Source organism: Salarias fasciatus, chromosome 23 (assembly GCF_902148845.1).
Source record: "Salarias fasciatus chromosome 23, fSalaFa1.1, whole genome shotgun sequence".
Classification (NCBI taxonomy): domain Eukaryota; kingdom Metazoa; phylum Chordata; class Actinopteri; order Blenniiformes; family Blenniidae; genus Salarias; species Salarias fasciatus.
This window is the reverse complement of record NC_043766.1, coordinates 5256408-5275518: the sequence shown is the minus strand read 5'-3', so window position 1 is coordinate 5275518 and position 19111 is coordinate 5256408. Positions and strand designations below refer to the sequence as shown.

At 44.5% G+C, this 19111-nt stretch overlaps 1 protein-coding gene across 1 annotated transcript in view; it reads left to right on the top strand.

Annotated features, from left to right (window-relative positions):
• prdm5 (PR domain containing 5) overlaps positions 1-10148 on the top strand; it is a 38175-nt gene extending 28027 nt beyond the window's left edge. The window contains exons 14-16 of the mRNA XM_030083309.1: positions 1398-1483; positions 5582-5686; positions 8779-10148. Of these exons, the coding sequence (XP_029939169.1) occupies positions 1398-1483; positions 5582-5686; positions 8779-8943 (356 nt within the window). The 3' untranslated portion in view covers positions 8944-10148. The remainder of the gene's footprint in view (positions 1-1397; positions 1484-5581; positions 5687-8778) is intronic.
• The last annotated feature ends 8963 nt before the right edge of the window (positions 10149-19111 follow it).

Here is a 19111-nt window from a genome sequence, read left to right as displayed (position 1 = left end):
TCTTTCCTGTCCATTTTATTTGATGTTTCCCCGTCTCTGAATCTTTAATTTCTGCACACGTCTCCATGTTACCTCACATCCCTTCTATAGATTAGCAATCAGTTCTGAGGCTCATATCTGGCCCGTGGATCAGTGCGCGGTAAACAGATCCATGTGTCAGTGGAGTGCTTGATTGACAGCCTGTCACTTTCTCTTTGTCGTCAGCGGCGTGCGCGCCGATAGGATCTGTAGGAGTTTGGCTGGACTGCTTTTGATCCGCCGGGGAGAAGCCACACTGCCTCTGATGTTCTCCTAAACTATTGGCCAGTCCGAGCTCAGATAACAAGCCACGGAGTGCAGCCAGTTCTGCAGTGGAAAGTCAGTGTGCATCAGAAATGAGAAGCTCAGGAATGACACCGACTCGACCAGCAGGCACGTTCGCGTCTGAGCAGAGCGACAGAAGTCGCAGCTCGTACCTGGGTGCTGCTCCTTCGCTCTGCTGGTGTGTGTGTGTGTGTGTGTGTGTGTGTGTGTGTGTGTGGCATAAGTATGGTTTGATGTTTTTTTTTTTTTTCCTTGGAGAGCCGTGCTCCTCTGTTGTGGGCCTTGGGGGTTTCTGCCCTGTGTAATGTTGCAGTTATGGAAATCTTATTATAACCTTCGGTTCATACTGTGAAAATACAAGGCCGGCATTGAGAAGCTGAAGTGATCTTCAAGCCTCAGACTGACTGAACGCATTGTGAAGAAGTAGTCTCCAGGCAGAGGTTTGCATGGGTAGAAGAGGAGGTAGACAAAAAAAAATCAAAATTAGTTTATCATTTTCTAAGTAGAAGAAACTCTTTGAGATGGAGTTTATTTACTCTCGTAATGCTACCGAGGATTTTTAAGTCGTTTCTATGCGACTAAAAACATGTAGCCTCCGTGTTGTCAGTCAGTTCTGCAGAGTTGTGTAGCCGTGGTTCGAGGTGACTAAGCTGTTTACCGCACGGAGCAGAGCAGAAAGGAAATCAACGTGGAGTTTGGGGAAATTGAGTCCTACCTATGCTTCATCAGTGCAAATGCCGCAAGAAATCTTGTTACAGAAACCTTGTCAGAAACTGTAATAGTCTCCCAAATGCTGGGCGGAAACAGTAAACCAGTCCTTCTCTCCATGGCTACAAAACCTGGCTGAGGCAAAGCTGAGCCGAGCTGAAGAAAGTGGCGCCACTGAAAAATAGCACTGTTTTAAGTGCATTTGTATAAAATTACATTTTATTCATAAAGTCTCAAAGGGGACAGCAGACGGGATTAAGAGATCCTCCAGTGAGTGTATGAGTTTAACATTTCTGAGATATTTCTCAAACATCAACATGAGTTTCAAGCCCAGTTTCATTTGCATGCTGCAGAGTCTCATGTATGCTGATGATTGTGTTTTCTAGGCGAGCGTCCGTACCAGTGTCCCTACTGTGACAAGGCATTCAGCAAGAACGACGGCCTGAAGATGCACATCCGCACACACACTCGCGTAAGTTTCACTCCATCTGACTCCGTTTTTTTGTTGTTTGCAGTGCACAACTTGTTATTCTCTGTTAATGAAAACTTCACAATCTGCTGTGGAGACAAAGCAAGATTTTTTTTTTTTCACATGTGAATTTTTTGTTTATATTACGAGTTGATCAAAGACATATTAACGACTTTGATACATTTCAGTTAATCCAAAAAAGAAGCATACGTAATGCTTTTACTGTTTGGTGTAGTTTCACAAGGGTTTCCTCCCAACAGGTGAGTCTCATGAGTGGCTGTAATGAGTGTTTCACAGCGGCACAGCCTGTCAGATGTGAAGATGGAGAGAGGTTCACCAAAATTCTCTTGTTTCTGAAACTGAATTATTCATGAAATACAAAATACACAAATATAACTGGAGATTGAGGTTGAAAGAATAACTGAAATTAAATGCACAAGTTAAAGTTTACCACATTCGCAGTAAGTAAGAATGAATTGTTTCATTCCACTCTTAAAAAAGACTAAATTGATCTTTTTCCCTCTCAAGGTAACATAGTCTGTACACAGGATGTTGTCGCTCTTTATTTTGCTGCATCCTAAGACACAAACCGGCCGACTGAGTGTAATAAAATTCTTTTTGACCTCAAAACCTAAATGGGTTGGCAGATATTTGAGCTTCCGTACAAAATACAGATGAGATAAGAATGACACGACAGTGAAAGGGTGTTAACAAAGAAAGAGTGAAAGTGACGCCGTCTCTCGGGTCTCCTCTGAGGTTTATCAAGCCATCTTGAACTCTATGTTACAGGTTTTTTTGTGTCAAGACTCTCTCAAACACAAGTGACACTCCCTCCCCCGGTGAAGTTTAGGGTCATTCCTACACAGGTGATGATGTTAGTCTATAAAATGAACTGACTCCCCACATTTATACAGTAACTTCTGTAAAAACAGTATTCGGCGTTGTGCAAATGCAGTAAATCTCCTCAGTGGACGTTGCTTTGATGGATCGGAAATATGGACGTAAAGGACGTGTCTGGGGTGGAGAAAGGAGAACGTAGGCTTCTCGCTGGACGTCATGAGATCATTTCCCAATTTCATTTCCCTGCCTCACTTTCTTCACCGAAGGGACACTTTCCATGAGCTCCTCGAGACCATCTGGACGTGTGTGTTAAGTGTCACATTTGACAAATGAGACCTAATATCAGTTTCATCATAAGTTTCCATCGTCAGCCTCTGCAGGTTTTGACTGCGACGGTCCGGCCCCGTCCACATGCTTCATTTTAAAGTTCTGCTGGATTTTTTAACGCTGTCCAGAGCACAGCTCTCAGCTCCCCGTGTGCTGATGAGGGAGGTATCCGGCCCAGGTTAGTCGAAGCGGGCAGGTATAATTTCCTACAGCGCTACTGATTAAACTGACTGATGTTTAGTTCTTACGGTTCCCAGATCTGCCTTTGCTCACGGCTCCCTGAAATATGGGCTGAACTGTTACAAACAGCAGAGCCAGATGAAGTCACGGCGGTGGAAAACTAACGCCATTTGGCTGAACGAGTACGACCGGAGACACGACTCCAGTTTGTGTGTTTATACTGCAAACCAACATTGGGGCACAGCGGTGCGAACGGCTGACATTTCACGTTTTAATGCTCTTGTGCTGAGATGTATTTGGGAAAAGCAAAAGGAACTTAAAGTTTATATCGACAGTACATTTTCCAACTGCAGCAACTAATTTATAGAAAGTTACATTTAATTTAACTTGGGGATTCAGTATTGACACAGCTGTTCACAGTTACAACGGCTCTAAAATGTTATCACGCCATTTTTAGTTTCTTTCTTTGTCACCAACCATGTTTTGGATTTATTCCCAAAGAACTGAAGTCCATAAAATCTCTCCGTTAATTATCAGTTTTATTGAAGTTATGGCTTTGGTTACGAGAGCTGATGCCACTCTGAGCAGGTCATTACAGGATGCATATACACACACACACACACACACACACACACACACACATACACACACGAACAGACAGGCAATATGTCATTAATCAACACAATAGCATAATTTGACATAAAACCAGTGTAGGGACAACATACAGAAGTCCATATAAATACACATCTGTTCCGGATGTGCTTTATGGTTGGTTCACTTAAATCCGGTGAAACACTTTAACTTCAGCCAAAGCCCTTTAAACCCTTGCGTTGTCAATTCAACACTCTCGTTGTGACGTGTTCAAAAACCACAAACAGCCTTTTTCCACAAGGTAAAGCTTGTGTTTGCATATTCACTCTAAACATACCTGAGACGGATGAAAATGATGGCGATTAACAACTTCACAGTGTATTTCCCAATAACAGCTACACCTGTGGAACTAGATGTGATAAATGTCTGTGAGTTTGTACTGTGACCCACAGATTAAACAATCCAAGAAGAGCCTGAGGCTCACTAACTGGATGACAAATGTCTGCACTAACTACTGTTCAGTAGCTGCGGTGGCGTCTCAGTCTGGACCCAGCGGAGGGCTCACAGCCGGGCCCTGCCTGGAGACGGTCCTGCAGCAGCTCTGAAGACCGTCGGACTTCTGAAGGCTGTTGGTTGATTCCTGAAGCCTGAAGCAGTCCTGCTCCTGTCCCGTTAGCATGCTGCCTTGCAAATACCTGCGCATTTACTGTCACATGAGACGGTTGGCTTCGTGGGAGAAAGTAAACAAGCTTCCATCCTCACATTTATAGATGTGCTCTTACGAGAGAGTGGTCAGATTGAGAGGTCAAGGGTCAGGAGGTGAGCAGCTGCCGGAGAGCGAAGGTCACCAGGTACAGATGTTCGATGTTACCGGGGTCACAGGATGCATTCTGGGTACACCACATCACCCGTCCATGTGCTTCTGGACCCCCGAACTTTGACCCTGCATCACTTTCTCCCTTTCGTTTAACCCCCGATTGGAGGGGGAGAAAAAAAAAAGGAGGCGATGCTTGTTAAAGCTGAGGATTTAGGTGGACATTTGCATCACAGTGAGGAGGACAGAGCGCGCTTCCTCCTCACACACACAAACACAGCTCTATTTCCATTGTCGCCCTTTATCCCCTCACATGTGCACAAACAGTTGCGTACTTTAAGTCCCTCACAGGCGCGCAGCGCGGGCAGTGAACCTGATCTCTACCTCCTTTTGTATCTGGTGTCACTGGGCGCTCCTCGCCCCGCCTACATGATAGCGCCTTTCCCAGGACCCTTACTTCCTGCATTCACCCTTGTTCCCATGGTAACTAAGCTTTAAATGGGTAGAGCCTTTGCTATCAGCAAGACTTGTCAAAAACAGCCTCCCAAAGGGTGACACTGGGAACCGGCTCCTGGCTATCTCTGCGCTCGCCATTTTTCCTCAGCCCTTTTAGGTGTTGCTGCTTCCTCTCACACTGGACAGCACACGCCTACTGTCCACCTTCCTTAAAACACACACACACACACACACACACACACACACACACATTTGTGAGATAGTTGCATTGACGGACACTGAGACGGGCCTCCAGAAGGCGCAGAGGAAATGTTCTTTGGTAAACCGATGAGGTGTGGAGACGCAGGAGTGATATCCTACAGCCCCAGAGTGCCCGCGCCGCGATACGCGTTCAAAAGGAGTTTCTGTTCTGTGTTTTCCTTACTCTTTTGAGGAATCCATGTGTTTTTGATGGCCCCTGCGCCGGTCATTTCCTCTCTACTGCAGGGGCTGTGCGCGCTTTCATTTCATATCTTCACAGGCTCACAGGGAGAACGCCGGGGTGTGAAGTGAGAGGGCAGCGGTGTGAGAAAGTGAACACATTGCGGGGATATTTCCACATCTTCTAGTGTTCTCCTCTCTGCTGTGTTTCTATTTTTCTGTGTGTGTGTGTGTGTGTGTGCGCACACATGTGTGGGTCATTACACTTTCTTCCTCCAGGTTTCCTCCATATGTGCCTAAAACTTGGAGAATTATTGTTTTAAATATTGTTCACATCCAGCGATGACTGGCCCTCTTTACATTGAGTATGTGTGCGTGTGTGTGTGTGTGTGTGTGTGTGTGTGTGTGTGTGTGTGTGTGTGTGTGTGTGTGTGTGTGTGTGTGTGTGTGTGTGCATGTGTGTGTCATTGCAGGAGAAGCCGTATAAATGCAGCGAGTGCAACAAGGCCTTCAGCCAGAAGAGAGGACTGGACGAGCACATGCGAACCCACACGGGGGAGAAACCTTTCCAGTGTGACGTGAGTGTCCAGCCGGCCTGAACCGGCCACTTTCCTGTCTTGATTTTTACTTGTGTTTATCTGTGTGTGTGTGTGTGTGTGTGTGTGTGTGTCTGTGTGCACTGGTGCTCTGGCACCGGGCCAGATGTGTGGATGAGTTGTGGCTCAGTTTGAGGCAGATAGCGATCTGGCTCCTCTGGAGGGGCCGAGCGCGCTGATCTCACGTAAACACGTTGAGAGGATCAGAGGGAGAAATTACCCTCTGCTTATAATACTGTTGGAAGAGTAATTATTCTCAGAGATCGCTGAAAGAACACGCGACAGAATTCGCTGTCAGTGTTTGGAGCTGAACTTCTTTCAGTGCTGCGCTTAATCACCATTTGTGCAAATTGGAAACATGGTGGAAGTGGTTTAATATTTTGTGCGTTTCATCTGGAAAGCCGCAACTGTCCTGAGAAAGTCTTAAAGAGGGGAATTAGAGTCACAGAACTCCTCTATGTAATGGCTGTCCATAAAGCCCAATGATCTGCCGCTGCGGGCTTTTAAGCAGAATTTACATTATGTTTAATGCATCAACATTCAGTGGAGTCCTGATGTTTTCAGATCGCCTCATTAATATACGAGGAATCAAGAACACCTCTTGGGAGTCTCTCCAATTTAGCACACAGGGATGATTTCATTTGACTTTTCTATCCTTAAGTTTAGGTCACCTTGGTATTTGTCCCATTTTGAATCCCTTAAGAGTCAAGAATGGGTGTTTTAGATTGTTGTGGTCAGAATTGTCACTCTGCATGCATTGAACACATTATCCGACTTAAACTGAATAATTCAGATGATAATCATGAACCACTTGGAATCAAATTTGAAGAAAGTTCAACCAGACGACGTTTTATTTCTTTTTGTTTTATTTCTCAGCTTGAAGTTCTTGATCAGCTCTTTGTGCTTTTCTAAAAGAACAACTTCTAAGTGAAAACAGCCTGTGCTCCACTGGACATTCTTTTTTTTTTTTTTTTTTTTTTATAGAGACATCAAAGCTGAACAGTAAATATTGTATAACACTCTTCCATTCTTCCCCACGTATAGTATAAATCTGGAAAGAATTGTGTTTGTAGTCGTGTTATTCTTGAGGTTTGCAGAGTTTTGATGAAAGCATGAGGGGCTTGAAGGGAAAACAGCGGGTCTTGCTGATGGGTTGGTTTGTCCACCGACGTGGTCGCTCCGAAATGTTGGAGTCAGGGGACGTCAGAGCCGATCGCAGCTGACCGAGTGGCGGCCGGAAAGCCCTTTACCGAGACACGAGCGCCCGTCACACCTACGGGTGATTCACAGCCACCAGTTGACCTCCAACACATGTTTTTCGACTGTGGGAGAGAATCAAGACATACAGAGGGAGGAAAATACAAACTCCACGGAGGAAAGCCCCAAAGCATAACTTCTAAGAGTCATAACATCTTCCACTCAGATACAAAACTCACATCTCCGCAGATTCAGTGTGACGTATACGTTTTAAAAACAGTACTATTATTATCAATAGATGCTCACAAATCCACTTGGGATTGAAGAAAAATCCATATAACTTGCATTTTCCTAAGAATCTAATCCTTTTGAAAACTCTTTGGGCAATAAAGCATTTTTAGTGGTGAGCCGGGACTTACAGTATGTCTGCTGATATTTGGAACATGAGCTTCAAATTGAGATTTGCAGTATTTTTAGGTTTGTTATGTCTCATATATATTCTGTGAATCTGTACTTAGCAGATGTCGCAGCTGCTAACCAGATACGCTGTAGCTGACTTCAGTTCAAGCGGATTTGAACAGTCTAGTGAAAACCTTCATTAACAAGTTCAATAAATTCATGAGGAGATTCTAATGAAATTGTGTTTTCTCCCCACAAACACAAAGTCAGGTTGCATTTCAGATGTGAGAATTTAGTCCTGAAGTGAATAACTGGGAGAAATGCTGACCTGTGATTTCCAACCATACTCTTCAAATTAATTTTCACAAAGAAGCTAAAGTGACACAATTGACAAAAATCTTACTTTCTAAATCATTTTGTTTACTGATGCAGTCGCCCCGTTTTTGGAGACTGGTTGTCAACAAGGTTGACTTGTTACTCTAGAAACAAATATCCTCTTTTTCCTGAAGTTAAGAAATAAAAATGATACCAGACTGGACTCACAAATATCGTCTGAGTTTTAACACCCGTGTTGCTAAATGCCACTAAATCAGCGTCCCATCCGCGGTCAGTGAGGCGTCCCCACACAGTGTCATCCAGCAACCTTCAGCATTCATCCGCACGGTTTTTCCCCAGCTCCAGGAGAGACATTTTCATGTAAATAATTCGGCGCTAAAGTATTAGAGATAATCAAAAAAACATGTGGATTGTATTTTGGGGTGGATTTTGAGTGAGACAAAAGAATCGCACAGTTCCAGGAGCATTTTCCAGACGAGCTGGAGGGGCTCTGGACGCTGCGTCTGTCATAACAGCATTAAAATGTTGTCGAAGCATCCAGTAACATCTGGGTTACGACGAGACGCGGAGGCCCCGCTCTCATCAGCTGCCGTCACTGCTTGACTCTGTAAAAACCGGAGCTCCTCCTGCCAGCGCTGGATCTGATTTGTAGCCTGTCGGAGTCGTGCACAACAACACGATCGCACATCAATGCTAATGTCCACCTGAGAGGCCACGGATGCGATATATCGTGTGATCGCTTCTGCTTTTTTTTTTATTTTTTTTTTAACCCAGACATGAGGTTTTTTTTGAGTGTAATTCACGGCGCTGCAGTTGCTCACAGATGGAGCGAGGAGGACACACGCTGTGGCGCTCTGAGCTGTACGTTAAACTGCAGCCGACGGTGGATTATCCTGATTGATAGAGGCCCGTGGAGTCATTTGTACAGTGTAAAATGGCTCATTTAAGATGGATGTTAAGTAGCGTGCATTACCTCCTGCTACGTCTGTGGAGAAAAAAAAAATAAGGTGGTGGGGGGGGGGTATTTCTGTCACCGAGTGTCAAATTAACAAATCAGACCGGCCCGTTTCTGACGGAGTATCACAAGAGAGTCGCAGTGTGTATGGGCTTATTAAAAAGCATGTGTTGGTTCTGTCTCGCAGGTGTGCGACCTGTCGTTCAGTCTGAAGAAGATGCTCAGCAGACACAAGTTGACACACAACCCGAACCGGCCAATGGCAGAGTGCCAGCTGTGCCACAAGAAGTTCACCAGGAACGACTACCTCAAAGTGCACATGGAGAACGTCCACGGGGAGACGGAGAGCTAGAGGCCGCTGGAAACCAGATCCCACTCCTCAGATGACGTTCATGCTTCATGCTGCCTGTGCAGCTTGGAGCATGCCCTGTACTGTGCACTCGTGGAGCGATTTCAGAAAACAGAATTAACGATACACGGAAGTACAACTTAAAAAGTATCTCGGGCAGTTCAGCTCAATTTTTCAACTGCTTTTCCTCATCATTCCCATCTTTCAACTTTTAATCCATTATTTAACTTTATTTCAGACATTTCTACTTTATTTCCCAATATTTTAACCTTTGTTTGTTATTTGTTATTTCTTTCCTGTCCTGACATCTTGCCTTCATTTCTGACATTCACACTTTACTCTCGGCATTCGACTTCTTTCTCAGCATCTTAACGTCGACTGACCTCTCACTTCATTCCAACATTCTGAATTCATTCCAACAGATTTCAACATTTTTCATTTCATTTCTTGTAAATTTCGTCTTTGTTCTTGACATTCAACATTATTCTGACTTTATCCACCTCTTTCTTTTCTCCTGATCGGTTGTTGTTGTACTTCACTGCAGTCTGAAAGCCTCACTGATGCTCATTTCACTAAAAGCTCGACTGAAACCTTTACATGGCGAGTTTTACCTCAGAGCTACCTTCACTCTGCAGGTCCAGACACTCCATTCCATCCCTCTCCTGGGATCACACGTGTTCTTCATGGTTTGAGTAGTTAAACATGGCTGCCATCAGAATCCAGTGTATAGTTTACAGATATGTTTACAGAAGTGCCATTTCTTCAAATTTAAGACAGGATTGTGTTCCTCCTGGAAATAGATCATAAACTCTTGCAGAATGTTTTTTTCCTTGCAACTATGTGCCTTGTATTAAGGGAGGTTGTTTTATATTCCTAATGCAATAAATATGGAAGTGATATTTACTCGGACACTTAAAACAGTCAAATATTTGTCACATATGGACAAAAAAAAAAGTGAGATTTCAGCCCGTTTTACCAGCAGTGTGACTGTATTCTAGATTTTCTACCTGTTTACACATTTGTGTTGCACCTTTTTGATTTGGAAATACACACACACACACACACACATATGCACACACACACACCATCGACTGTGCCAAATCAGAAAACACATTGCTGCCTCTACAAGAAACATGCTCGACATGTATCACAACAGCTCACAAATGAAATATTTCTGTTTACGTCATGGCCAGATACTATAAACATAACAAGAACGAAAAAAGAGTTCTGTTTTCTTGTAAAACTACAAATAGGCTGGACTGCTGCTTCCTTTCCCATGACCTGTGGTTTGGAGTACAGTGTTGCTTGAAGTGTGTTACTGTTTCTCTGTCACGAGTTTGTGTTGCAATCCAGAGAGAGAAAAGAAACTCCAGAGACCTGTCTCTGCTTCTGATGATTTGTCGAGTGTGTTCACATAACAGTACGTGTTTACATTTGTTCCTATTAACTGTTGTTCAATACACAAGTATTCATGTACTCCAGTAAAGGTCTCCTTTCTCCCTTCTTTGGCCGTTTTGTCATTTACTTTGATTGATGCCCGCTTCCCAGCTGTTTACTCTGCATCTGGAGACTGTGAATTGTCACTTCACACTTTTGTATTTTGAAATGTGTAAAACCTCATCACCTACCAAACATCCATTTCCTCCGCTCGCACTAATTATGTGTTTGTGAACTGTTGACATTGGGAGGGTGGAAGGGAACAAAGAGGGGGAAAAAAGGCTTTGAGAGTTGATTAAAGGCGTTCGGTTCTCGTTGTTAATTTAACCTCTATTCTTTGGTTGGCAGTCTGCTGGGAGTGAGGGCTAATTAAGGCTCTTTTTTTTCCCCCCCTTTCTGAGGCCACAGTCACCACTCTCTGATCTGTAAAGCCACACACTAAAGAGCACCTCTCATGGCGTCCCTCTGTGGACACGGAGACTCTCGTCCGTCCCCAGCAGAGCCCGTCTGCCGTCTCAGGATTTCACTCTGCGACAATCACAAACATCTCAACCCAAGACTCGGAGAGCTATTCTCATTATCCAGGTCGTTGAACAGACTCAATAAATCTTGCCATGTGCGGTTTTGGCTTCCTTCAGACACATAACTATTACAGTATGTCTGTCTTCACGTCTTTTGAGTGCGCGCTGTTTGCTCAACAATTAACTAATTACTGGTGTTCATGCTGGATTATGTATCTGCTCCGCTCGGTAGAAATCCCCCCCGGGGCGGAGCTGCAGGGTGTCTCCGGGCTGCTGACGGGCTTCCTGCATGCGGGCTGGGGTTAACCTACGCGTCTCTGGTGAGCGCCGTTAACCACAGGCCCGTGCAGGGAGTGGCCAGAGCGGCCCGGTGTTATGTTGAGGTTGGCATGACCGCTGAAAATTGCATCCTCTTTGCAGGAGTGTGCAGAGTGGAGCATGCCAGACCAGAATAACCTGCACCACCTTTTAAAGAAAAGAAGATTTTTTTTTTTCCTTTGACAGCCATTTTGAGAAGTTGAGATATACGTACACCTCGTTTAATTACTAAACAGAGCACCATACTCTCCTTTAAACCTCCCCAACAAGCACCATTACACAAATTACACATTTCAGTTTACTTAAGATATATACAGAACCTTCAGATGATAAATGGTGTGCAAAACACTTTGGTTCTGAAGTGAAGTGGGATCACAAGGTATTGACTTTGAGTCAAAAGAAATAAGAGTAAATGAAGAATATGGATCAAACTTGATCACTTTGCCTTAAATTGCGGTAGAGCATGTTCGTCCATTACACGGCAAACCCACGGACGTCCTCGCATACAGGTTTTTAGAATCAACAATTAAGCACGAATGACTGGAAACTGGTGAACCTGGAGAGAAGTCATGTATGCTCAGGGAGAACATGCAAACTTCAACCTGGGACAAGAGTAGCAGCCCATACTTTATGGATACGTAGCAGCAGTCTCTTCCTCTGCTCACTGCTGTTAGCAGAATGTGATTCTCTGATGCGGAACTCGCCGTCGGCTCGTGCCGCCCGCCGCCTGCTCCGGGCTGGTGCCGCCGGGCGTCCTCTTAAACACAGTGGCATTTATACTGCGTCTTGTAAACAGAGGCAGTGGTGAAGATTTGCAACAGTGGAATATTAAACGTCTGCCACATAAAGTGTCTGGCGGGTCAAAGTGGGTGTTAAGACGTCCCTGCTTTTGATTATCACTCTGCTCGCTGCTCGCTTCTCGCCGTACGCCTCATTTGCTTTTCCATTTTTAGTCCAACATTTGACCGTCTCGTGGGACTTTCCCAGTGACCCGGAGATGTTGTCCTCCACTTCAATCACGCCTGCGTGTGTGTGTGTTTTTTTATTCTTGTTAAATACCCTGCGTGCATCCCTGCCTGCATGTGTGTCTCCCTTCCTGATGGGTGTATCATGCCAGAGCGCCGAGTGAATATGTTTCTAATTACATGTTTTTACTGGAAGCACCAGTTTCCTGTGCTGCCTCCCTGGTTTTTTCAGCGCTGGCCAGACTGGGCTCAGACCGGCGTCCGCGTAGGCCCGACGCAGGGCCCCGCCCACCACGCGGGAGTGTCATTACCACGCCAGGGCTCTGGCTTTATGGGCCCACCGCTGTCACGTTAGGAATGACACCGACACGCTCGCCTGACCCCTGTGTTTGGCCGGCGTTGCGTAGCAACAGGTGGCCCTCCTCTCCGCTGGCCGGAGTCATGCGGAATGTGTGTGCCCGGTGCGGAGTGCCATGCCGAGGAATTTTAATACAATTGGGTGTGTTTGGGTCCTCCGGCGCACCCTTTCAGCGGCAGTGGACATTCCCCTAAAGCCACGTTTCCATGGAAACAGACTGCGGCTCTTTGGTTACCCTGAAAACTTCGGCACTAAAAATCAGGGAGGTCAGATGCTTGACACGAGGCCATAAGACTCCAGCCGCAAACCTGTGCGACAAAACGCACACATAAACTCACACACTCCTAATAATGGCTGCTTGCTTTGTGGTTTGTTCCAATTTGACCATCCTACTTTCTTCCAACGTAAAAACGTTTTGTTGATAAATACACGACTGAATAGCTGGCTTGTTAAATTCAGCATAGTTTGGACTTATTTTACTCAGACACGCTTTTGTTTTTTTCCTGCACTGCAAAGCGTCACCTGGATTGTTGCGACGCTGGCCGTTGTGTCGCTTCCACCATGTTTCTGTTGGTTGGTGCTCGACTGCTGTCGATGTTCGCGGCAGATAGTGACGGATGAAGAGGAGCAGCTGTCCTCAAATATCTGACACTGTCAGATTATCTCAGGCTATCTTTGTTCACGAGACAGAGGCACCGTGAAGCCCTCACAGATAAGACCTCCGTTTTTAAAGGCATGACTGTAAATATCAACACATTTGTTCATGTTTGTCTGAGAATTTCTAAGAATACACCCAGCTTTAATGAGGTAATCCTCCGTCCGCCCATTGTCTTGAAAACGGAATAAAAGTTGCACATTTGCACTGCCTTTAGTTTTTATAGCTCAGACCACAAGATTTTAACAGATGCCATAACGAGCCATTTTATGATCTTTTTAACTTTCAAAAAAAAACCAAAAAAAAAAACAACTACTGTGTCTTGGAGTAAATTTGTGTTTATTTCATAACAGCAGCTGAAATGTGTATGTCGCACAACCTCACATCTACAGCCTGAAGGACAGTGGTTTCCAACGTTTGGTTCGTGCAACATTTATCTTACAACTTGCACTCGAAAGGGTATATCTCAGATAAAACTGTCTTTTGTGGTTGTATCATGGAATTATATTTCACCTTGAAAGGATGTAACATGTCAGTCATGACCGTTTAGGGCGAATTCCAGGCATTTTCAGGAAAAACTATAATGTGACATAATATGAGGAACAATCACCTTCTAGCAAGTGAGAAATGTTTTTTTTGGTGGGGGGCAGAAGTAACTAGTTATCAGGTTTAATCCAGCTATTAAAAGGAAAAACTGAGACTTTGTTTATATATTCTGAAGGTTTGTGCCAAAAGAAACACCCACAAATGAGGATTTGTGTACACAAACGTTTCATGTCTATGTGTATTCTCATTCATGCTGTTCACTAGACGAGGCAACCGATAAAGGTCAGATACATGTTTTTAATTTCAAATATTTCATATTATCACTCTGAAGCAAATGCAAGAAAACAAACACTGGAAGATCTTATTAAATCAGGTCCATAGTATTTAAAATATGACCCCATTAGCCAACAGCCAAAAACAAAACAAAACAATCTTTCTGGAAAAGAACAGGAACATTCATATTCTTCCAAAAAACAAAACATCCAACATGTTTTGGAGTTTTACTGAGATCTGAGGAGCAATATTAACACCAAGTACAAATGCTGGTTTGATCAATGTATTTAAGACTCAAAACGTGTAATTAGGCATTGAGTTGTGTTTCCCAGAGGCCTTTGAGGCAGAATAATGTATTGTTCTGAGGAAGCAGCATGCTCAGGCCGTTCATGTTGAATCGTCTCCCTGGGAATAAGCATTGGAGCACAACAGATCCTTGGACCCAGAATCGTGAGAGACACCAGAAATCAGCATCATACCGAGGCAGAAAGCCGCTCAGGAAGCCTTCCAGAAACATGATGGAGGATTGTCTTCTTTCTCTTATTTTTTCCCTCTACGGGAGATTAAATCCTACAACAAATCCTCAAGTCTACGCCAAGTGCAGTCGCTAATGCCAGTGAGCAGCGCGGCTGAATTTCACTCACTCTGGAGCAGCGCAGCAGAAGCGAGGCCCTGCGGTCGGTGTGTCATTAAGGCCGGAGGGTTAAACCCATCCATCAGTGTGCCGGTGCACCTCTGGAGCGGCGGCGCTGGTCACTCCTGTCAGCACGCTGTTGCTGCGTGCCGTCACTCCTCAGCTTCGTTACGGACCTACAGCGCCGTCTCCGCCTCGGCCGTCGCCGTGGGGTCGTCTCATCTCCGCTACGTGGCTTTGCGTCGTCCCGCCACAGATATCGGAGCGCCGATGATCTTCCTAAGTGGGCCGGTGTCGGCTCAGTCGTCTGAGCAGAAATTCGACTTGGCAGAAAACATCCAGCAACACAGAAAATCCAATAAGATTTTGACCTCATGCCAGGGTTCAATGTGGGCCACAAAGTAGAAAATGTCTGTGATGAGCTGCCAGGACTCAAATTCAACCCATTCTTTTCATTTGTCTGAGAATATTTGAAATGGGCCGCCTCCTCCCGCTGCCATACTCGTCTCTCTGCTGCTTCAGTTCTCCGGCAGAGAGCCGCTCTGGGATTTATTGTTGGGTGATTAGCGATGACAGAGAAGACTTCAGCCAGTCTAGCCAAAACATTTGCACACAGGTGATGAGAGATATGTCATAATTCCTCTCTTTTCTCTTTGGTCAGACTGTTGCTCATCCTCCCCCACTCCCCCCCTCCTGCTGTTATTGTCTCAGCCCCCATAATCTTTTTGGCATTTTGGGAGACCTGCGAGTAACACTAAACTGCTGGACTGCAGAGTCAAGACCTTTTTTTTCAGCCCCTTTTGACCATTTTACTCCCATCTTGTCACCGCTGACAGAATTTAGTAAGTTGCTCTCTGACATAACTCTTGGAGCATTTATGATATTTAGAAAATTAAGAGTTTTTAAGTCATGTACTGATCATTACAGTGGCGTTCAGGGTTTTAACAGAATGACCATGAGCTTCAAAAACAAGCAGTTTCATATTAAACCACTGCTGCATCGCTGCATGAACAAAGGACAGAAACATCGCTCAATGCATATTTTTCTCCAGTCGTAAAACTGAAGTAAACCGAGGCAGTAGGAATTTGAGTCCTACGAGGGTTAAATGGACTCCAGATAAATTAAATGAAAGCATTAAGTTATTTTCTTAAAACATGTCAGATAAATGCAAAGCGTTAGAAGGAAAAGCACTTTTCAATACAGCCAAAAGCTTCTCTGGAGAAAGAAAAATCATGCTCCGTTCATGCAATTCAAGCAGCAGTGAACAATCTGTGGAATTAAACTTAACTAGTGACATAACATTGGCCTTATTGTCCCCACTCATGCTCTATTTCTGTTTTGAATTTTACACCATGTTTGAAATGGAGTCCCGAGTGCGAGCCGGGAGAAACCGTATACCGCAGCCGGGGTCTGTTTCCTGTCAGAGCAGCAGGAGAAGCAGGCCTGAGATACACACCTTTCATGTGCTGATTTTGGTTTTGGTTCAGTGAACACTCAAACACACACACACAAGAGTGTGCATTTTGAACACTTTCGAACACACACAAGGATGCAAACTTCCCGGGAAAAAGAAAAAACAACAAAAAAAAAAAAGGCCTCCAGTGTCTGTGGCCCTCCTGAAAAGTGTGAGGTGGGACCGAGGGGGTTTCTGTCTGGGCCCTGTGAATTAAACACCCCAGACCACACACACACACACACGCACACACACATGCATACACACACTAACAGACACACGCATGCATGCAGTGAATGATAATTTCCCTCACTATACCAGGATGTCATGTGAGGGGAGCAACTATTGTTGGAGAGAACAGCTGCTCACTCCAAAACACATCTATCTTCTGCAGGAAGTTATTGGTCAAACAAACGAAATTAATCTGTTGTTCTTGTCTTGTTGACTGTGACCGTGTCTGTCTCCCCCTCTTACCCAAACACTCAGTCCACACAGTGTGCACACACTACTCAACAAGCCTGCCGAGTGCGCTCGCTTTCTCTTCCTCTCTCCTCCCTTCAACAGAAACAGTGGCGTGGAAAGACAATCAAGGTCTCTTGGTTAAAAAAAAAAAAAAAAAAAAAAAGGCCAGTTCACTCCCACACCCTTTTGGTTTTTAGCACTTTGTCAACATTAGCTGCCTGAGTAGCTTAGCCACATGGAATATGCATGTGTGGACAAACAGTATTAGGGATGGTCAGTAAGGCCACTCGCAGCAGTTTAGTGCAGTTTTTGATAGAAAATCCTTCGATTGTAGTTCAACGAAAGAAGAACCTGAGATTGAACGTGCTTTACCACATGTTTTAGACAATGTTTTGAATTCTGTTGTTGTTTCTCAAAGCTGTTTGTGAGTGCTTCCTCTTCGGTTTATGAGATACCTGCTGCAGGATCTATTTGAGCACCTCAATGAGGTGTGCATTCACATGTGGTTCTGTTCAGCTATGAATGATGGGCAACAGGAGAAAAACACGGGTCAGGATCTGACAGCAGGTAGATGGATGGACTGTCAGCTGGACACGATCTCTTCTCAAACCAGGGCAGGAGCCCAGAAAGGTAGAGGCCATTATTGCTTTGTTGATACTCTCAACCCTAAATTATTAAGAGCATCTCTGACAGACTTTGCACATGGAATATGTAAAAAATACCAAATGTGGAAAATCTCAAATAAAACTATCATCACAATATGCTGAGATGGCTCTTTCTACAAATGCAAATTATAGGAAAGTCACTTTACAGGAAAAAAAAAGAAAAAAAGAAAAAGTAATCGAGCAGCTATCAATTAACCGGTTAACAAGAAGCGTAACCCACAGTGCAGGTGCACTGCGTGCAGAGAGGTGCGAGGGGAGCTCCGTCTGTCGTGCCACATTTCTTTGAAGGGAAGAAAAAAAGTGAGGGCACACGTGTCCAACATCAGACAATGCTCTGCCTTCCTGCCTCTCGGCTGTCATCAGAAGTAAATGATTTATAGAGGCCCACGTTCATGTTCACTTGTTGGAGAGCTGATAAAATAAGGAAGTGCAGATACCTGTTCCCCCGAGCGGTGCTCTGTAAGACATCAGCCTTGATCCCATAACTCCAGGAGCCCAGACCTGTCATGCTGAAGAATGAGTGAGTCTGACCTGGGTTATGGAGTAGTCAGGGCCTTCAGATCCTCATAAATTACACCCTTGTTATAAATAATATACTGTCTCACTGTGAAACGGGGAGAAGTGCTGAAATCTGGCTTCTGTTTTGTACAGTACAACCCAAGACAGACGACAATAAAGGGAGCGATTATTGCAATTTGTGAACAGATACTGCACAGTTTTTTTTTTTCTACAGCAGCACAAACATTAAACAAAGAACTAAACGCTTTTCTTTCTCGAGAATGAAAAGAACCAGGTATTGAATCAAGAGAGACCTCATTTACATTCTCGGGTTTCAGCTTGCGTTGGGTCTGAGGCAGTTTACCTTCATGTCCTTGAATGAGTCTTTGATGCGTGAACCATCAGGCTCTGTGCTCCAGTAGCGCACAATGGTGTTTGTGCAGGACTTTCCGCTTGTTTCTCCTGGTAAATGTGGGCAACCCGTATATTTAACCTCTGCACCAAACCTTTCCAACCGCTGCTCTCACATCTCTCTTTCTGTACCCCCACCACACGGTTCAGGCTGATACTATCACAAGGTTATTCAAGCGCACTGGCAGCGGAGGGCGGCTCACACTGTGGACCGCTTTCTGGGAGTCATTGTGCTCTAAGTCATTTGCAAACCTTTAGTTCGCGGTAAATGAGCGAGGCCACTCTTAAGCCCCATTAAGCAAGGGAGCAGGTATTTACTGTATTTGTTTTCTTTTCCTCAGTACTGGACAAGACTGGCCACAGGTGCAGGCAGGGCTGGAAAACCTCGGGGGGCAGCAGACCACCAAACACAGCCGTCTCTGAGGGGAACGTAATGGACTTTTCTCCGGGTCTGAATGGAAGAATGGACTTGAGATATGGTCCATTTGAATGAGATTTGTGCACTCAGTCTAGTCGCGTGTGCCGGGGGAGAAAAAAGTGATTCCTACATTAGAAAAAGAGAAAAAAAATGCTGCTCATGAATGAACCTTAGAACAATAACAGCACCTGTTAGCCATTAAAAAGAAAGAAATGGGGAAAAAAAAGAAAAGAACCATTTAGGGACATGCTTTCTGGAACTTCTTGCTAAAAATTTTCATGGCCATTTTTTTAGTGGCCTCACTTTTGATAAATCGGGCAGTCTGTAATGGCTGAACTTAAATCCACACTGGGAGGCCAATACAAGAATAATTTCAACCAAACATATAAATCAACCCTTACAACACAACATATAAGTACACTGAACAGCTCTCAAAAATATTATAAACTAACAAGTTTTAGGGCTGAAAGTCTAATGTGCAAAGAAACAAATAATGGTTTCCATGCAAACCTGACTGTGGCATCGATGTTTTCTTCAAACATTCAGCAAGATTTCTT